This window comes from Corvus kubaryi, unplaced genomic scaffold (assembly GCF_017639235.1).
Source record: "Corvus kubaryi isolate FWS band 111438036 unplaced genomic scaffold, C.kubaryi_AGA036_p1.0 37396, whole genome shotgun sequence".
Classification (NCBI taxonomy): domain Eukaryota; kingdom Metazoa; phylum Chordata; class Aves; order Passeriformes; family Corvidae; genus Corvus; species Corvus kubaryi.
Window position 1 is genome coordinate 23,462,245 of NW_024581135.1, and position 6,000 is coordinate 23,468,244.

Sequence of the window (6,000 nt, forward strand, 5' to 3'; positions counted from 1 at the left end):
AGGGGTTTTCTTAACTGTAACGTATTAAATAATCTCATTTTAACAGAAAGATGAAGTGCACCTAGGCACGCACATAAATTTGCAATTTCAAGTCAAAGATTCACCATCCAGTATTAGCAGCTGGCCAGAGGAAGAAAGATTATGCAATTACTTTTTTTGGTCATATGCAGTCATGCAAAGAAAGAGACTAGGTACTCCTCTGCTAGCTTTTATTAGCATTTTCATTATAAAATCCCATTAGGAGGTTCCTGCATCTTCTTTGAAAGTCTTGCTGCACAGGGCAGAGTAAGAACTTTGAGGGCGTTTACTTACTATCTTACCCAAATTCATCTTCTCTGGAATACACCTTGATAATGAGTCTTTATGCTCAATTTTTTTCCCTGGCTTAGGAAAACAAGTTTCTTTTTAATCAAAATTATGACAGATACAATTGAACACTGTAAAGTGTAAACTAGATGACATGAAAATCACATTAAACTTTTTTCCAGTGTTTCATTTTGAAGCAGACCATACTAATGTTGCCTGCTACATCACTGATTCTTAACCTAATGAATCTTTGAATTTGTATCAAATTATATTAGGACTAAGGAGACCTGATACTCTACTATATCTAAATGGGATGTACCGAGACGCGTCAAATTAAAATACAACAGCATGTGTTGTTAAACAAAGTCTGCTCCCATATGTTTAATTTGCTGGTACCTGCACAAGTATATATAGAAAGAACAACAGGGCCTACAGTCACAACCACTTATGCTATAAACTCATTAGATCTTACAAGTTCAGTAATGCTCAGAAGTGTTAAAGATTCAGTGGAGCACATCGTCTGCTAGGAATCAGCACTACACCAGTCACCAATAACTAACTCAGGAACTATTCAGTATGAGACCACACCAGTTGTAGAAGGGCGGCAGGTTGACTGCCATGATGTAACAAAAGCCTCATAAATCATAAATATACCCCAACACAGAAAAATAAATAACAAAATGAAGAAAAATTTCTTTTTAAAGTCACAATATAATTCAAGCTTCACCTCAAGTCAATTTTACTTTGCTCTCCTGACCTGAACACTCTCATTTCAGTCACTGTTCTTCAGTGCCTGTAGTAAGCAGTTACACAGTCTGCCTTTACACACAAGACTTACCTTAGTCTTCAGGATCACTTTCCCTGCCACACAGGTGCAAGTAATGGATACTATAACAGAGCAGACTGGCTTTGAGCCTTGTGGTTTGCTTGCAAGAAGAGTCTGTGAGACAGCTCTCAATGTAAATCAGTGTGCTCAAGAAGACAAGATCACCTTACCACACATGCAGAATGACTGACTTCTCCACAGGTGTGCCCCAAGTTTGCCATATTTTCAGCACTGGCACCTCTGCACCAAACAGTTTGCCAGAAGAAAGCAGAGAGTAATGAAAAACTGCCCAGTATATTTCAGAATCGCAGCATTTTACCAGTACCACAACCCATCATCCTGTCACACAGCAAAATCACCAGGTCTAGAAAACTGTGAACCAAGATGCGTAACTATGCAGAGCCTGCACATTCTGCCACAGAAGAAAGAGAAGAAAGTGCATTTCACCTATTTGAAAACTGAAACCTATTTAATGGCATTTCTGTGTTCCACGCAAACTCACATTTTAAAACTTGTGAAACATTTTGATGGCTATGTAATTGCAAAGAATTTATATATCTGAAGTGAGGTAAAAAGGAATTCAGCTGTCTAAAGTTGCTGCTTGTACTCATGTTTAGCTACTGCCCCCTCTTAAATTCCTTATTACAAATGTTTAATAACAACAACAAAAAAAAAAAGTTGCTGTCAATAAACAAAGTTTTATTGAATAATTTCACTGAGGAATGAAGCATTAACTGTGCTTTCCTAACAGGTTAACTTACTCATATTCAAACAATCATCAATAATGTAAACAGCACAGTTATAACATGCCTCACTGTGTATTGGCATCACCTGTCATTACAAGATCTGTCTGGTAGTTCAGCAGCAGCAAATTGTTAAGGTACCGATATTGATAAGCAAAGGACTGGGGCTGCACTGATACAGTTAGATTGGTTTACAAGGCTTCTATTTTTACAAGCCTTGGAAGCTCATGTTGTCTAATGAATTTTTAACATGTCAATTAATATGTTTACAGAAAGTAATGTCAGCTTTAGCTAATATATAAGGAGAATCACAGTTGCATGCAAAATGCACAATGTGTTAAGAATCTAAGCTTCACATTTGAGAAATTCAAAAGAATTATTGCAGATGATCTGAGGAGAGCAATCACTTAGAAAGGAAACAATACAAATTTGTAAGTTAATGGGCATGATTAATCATTCTTGGAAATATTAGCTCAACTTCATGAAATGTGATGTATTGCAGGGCATCAGAAAAAACAGGTTTATTTGTGGCAAACAGACTAAGACCCTCATTTTCTAGCACCAAAAGATACATTATACCAGAACAAATTAGCAAGTATTTTGTTATTTTTACCAACGTACTACTGATAACATAAATTAAGCAATGCTTACTTAATAATACTCAGTGCTCTCACTGAATGGAACTCTGTTAGAATACCAGCTACTCTTTGGCAGCACTTTCTCCAACAATATAGAATGACATCAAATGACTGCACAGTGCAGAAACAATTTTTGCCATAATTACCCTGCTTGCTTTGTGCATCACATAAAGTCAGAAAACATCTTAATTTTGTGAAAAAGCATTTCAAAAATCCTTAGCACACAAGTTTTCAAAATGTTTTAGATGTTTTGTTTTTAAATCACTGGCTTTTGTTAAATAATGAAAACCATAAACTTCCTATTGTAAGATTATGCATGCTCTGTGAAACTGCAGTAAAAAGACAAATTTTACATTTGAAAAGAACCTCTACCTTTTACACTTGTGGGGAAAATAACAATAGAAAATAGCCCTTCAATCAACATCTGAGCTGCATCTGTAGTTAGGCAAGCAGAGTATGTGGTGAAAATCTAGTAATCTATGCAGCCAGAGGGATGTTACAGTCACACAGGAGAGTGAAGTTCCTGTAATTCTTTCAACTCTCTGTACATTCATCAGCCTGAGGATAAAATATGCAAGTGCATTCTATGGATCTGGGGAAATTCCCCCTTTATTAACTGGGGTATTATGGCATTTAACATCTGCCCTACCTTCACTGCATCAGAGGTAATTCAGGATCACATAAGACACAACATTCACAATTGTATCCTGATGGGTGACATATATTAAGTACTACAATTTTCTGAATGCAATACAGAAGTTACAGAACCAAAATATTTATCTGCTGCAAGTTGTCATTCAAAGAATTCCAAAGGGCTTAAGGCATATTACAAAGTGAGAGCAGAATTTCAGAAAGCAAGCTATTCAGACTGCAAAGTCATCTTTTCTTCCCATTAACTACAGATGACCCGAGCTTTGCAGCATATTTCAGTACACTAGAGAGAACCTTGCACTCCAGTTCCATCACAACTGTACCATATGCTCATTTCGAAAACAATATGAATGCCCCATTTCATAAATTCTCAAACTCAGAGAGCAAATATTCTCAAACCACAATCCCTTGTGACAACCTGAAGGGAAAAAACTGCAACAACTGTAAAGCATCTGTTATGTTTTATGCAGTAATCCTCATTGCTGTTCAAAATCTTAGGACTTCCAGAGCTAATTAACTAACAAGCCTACACTGCCCAAAAGATTATCTTCCACAAGGTCTTTTGCTGCTTTTACACCAACTTATCTCTGAGCAACTGTACTCGAGAGGAAGATATCCTCTCTATTAAAACTTAGCTGAGGAAATCCGAAAGATGAAAAACAAAAAAGATGCAGACAGTGAAGAAGAGTCAGTTAAGAGAAATTGGTGCTGGTGTGAATACATTGATCCCTTGTGAGAGAGGGTGCAGAGCAGAGGGAGCACAGGAGCAATGGAAAGCTCCCATTAGTGCAGGAAGAGGCAAGTCAGCACAGCATCTTGACGCCTGATAGTTTTTGTTAATATTTTTAGGTTTAACCAAGCAACCATGTAATTCACTGGGAAAAAAAAGTATAACACCTTGATAACGTAGTGAAAATGTCTTGTAAGAGGACTGTTTCCTTTCTAATGTCTTACTACCTTGTGGATTGTTCAGCCAAACAATTAAAAAAAAAGGAGTTATTAATGTGACCAGTTTCATAACTCCTGGTTTATCTTCTGCCTTCAGAGTTCATACAAGCATATCAATTCCCATCCACTGGAAAAGGTCTGAGGCACAGAAAACCCATCTGGCAAGACCAAACACCAGAAAAAAGTTTGTAACTATAGAATAATACTCTAGAAACAGAAGAAAAACCTTGTCCCTCCCCCTAAGCAGTCTACTGACCTGGTGAATTGAAAGGAATAGCAATATTACTTCTTCGGAAAAGAAGCAGCAGCATAACCCATTCACACCAGCATAGTATCAGCTCTGGACTACACAAAGAGACACACCTTTTCCTTGTTTTAAGAATTGCAGTAACAGGGCAAGGGATGGCTGCATCCACTGGAGAGCACAATGCTGCCACGAGAGGCAGAAGCTTCGAAGAGCACGTTCTCCCTGAATCCACCAGCCTAGGCATCTCACCAGTATCCTGCCATTGCCTCTCGTTCTGGACCGGCAGCAGCACTGCTCCATCCACCCCTACTGCAATCACACAGGCACATCCCCAGCGACTTCAGGGGTCTGCACTACTGTTTCATATTACATTTCATTCAGATGAGAAAGTATACAGGTTCTTGACAGCCAGAGGATTTGTTTTGCATATCATTTTTATACTTTGTCCAAGGCATCACTACAGCAGCAGCAGACAGTATGGGAAATAAAATTATCATCTCCCTCCTCCCACAGCTGCAGTTAAATGTGTGTTCTGAAGATTTATTGAAACTTCTAAAGGCTCACAGTGCCATACTTCCCTAACTTTTCCATTTATAGATTTTCCACTCAAGCTTAACAATACAGACCTAATCCCACGCTCACAACCTTTGAAACCCATGAAGAGAGTTCCCAAGTTTGACCAGGGGTCAAAACAAGAGAAAACAAACCTAAGCCCTCACATATGCACAAAAAATCTGACAATTCCTCTGAAACAAGGGCATTTCTTGCCTGTAGCTGCAGAAAATACAATCCTGCACCTAAATCTCCTCTACATATTTTGAAACAGTGTCACCAGGACATAAACTTTAACATTTAAGCATGCCACCACCGTCCACGGGCTCGTGCTGCCAAGCACTTACACTTACCATGCGTAACTAGCTCATCAAGGATGACTCCTTCATGTGGGTTAATTCCACCTTTGCTGAAGAAATTCAACTTTCCCGAAGTCGTCGGGTTTTAAAAAACGAGAAAGCCGAGCTGTGCTCACGCAACTACTTTTTTAAAAAAAAAGTCACTCGGTGTGCCAGGAAAGCAGCGCCCGGTGCAGCCTCGGAGCCCGGGAGCGGGAGCCCCGCACCTTTCCCACGTAACAAAAATCGTTACGCAAATCCCAGGCGCTGCCGAAGCCCCTGACCTATTTAGAGACGCGCTTTATCCTTTCTGCAAACAAACGATGCTGCGGAGACGCCGATAAGCCCCCGCCATGCCCACCCCGCCCGGGCAGGAGGACACCCCGGGGACCCGCTACCTGCGGCTCCGGCCGGCAAAGTTTGCCCGGCGGCGGCCGCGGAGGGGGCGGGCTGCGCAGGGCTCCGGCTGTGGCCGCGCCCCGTGGCCGGGCATCCCCTGCTCGCCCCGCGCCGTGACACTGAGCAAGGTCCCCGCCAGCACCGCCGCGCCCCTGGCGCCGCCCGCCCCTCACCTCAGCTGCCGCCCGGAGGGAAGGAAGGAGGCAGCGCGGCACCGGCAGGCGGGCGTGAGCCGCAGCCCCGCTCCTGTCGGACCGAGGCGAGCGCGGAGCAACTCCGCCAGAGCCCTGCGGCTCTCCCGCTGCGCCCGTCCTTCTGTCCGTCTCTGTCTGTCTCCCTGTCCGTCCGTGGC

The 6,000-nt window shown here is 41.6% G+C and overlaps 1 protein-coding gene across 3 annotated transcripts in view; it reads right to left on the bottom strand.

The window, feature by feature from the left end:
- Positions 1-5,992, bottom strand: part of ZNF385B (zinc finger protein 385B) — a 165,572-nt gene extending 159,580 nt beyond the window's left edge. Inside the window, exon 1 of one of the 3 annotated variants that reach the window (XM_042041117.1) lies at positions 5,822-5,992. Coding sequence is in view for 1 of the 3 variants with exons in the window: in XM_042041115.1 (XP_041897049.1) it covers positions 4,369-4,423 (55 nt within the window). In the remaining 2 variants the exon portion in view is untranslated. Of the gene's footprint in view, positions 1-4,368; positions 4,453-5,264; positions 5,680-5,821 lie in introns of those variants that run through there. The other 2 variants (XM_042041116.1, XM_042041115.1) reach the window with 2 other exon arrangements.
- Between the last annotated feature and the right edge of the window lie 8 nt (positions 5,993-6,000).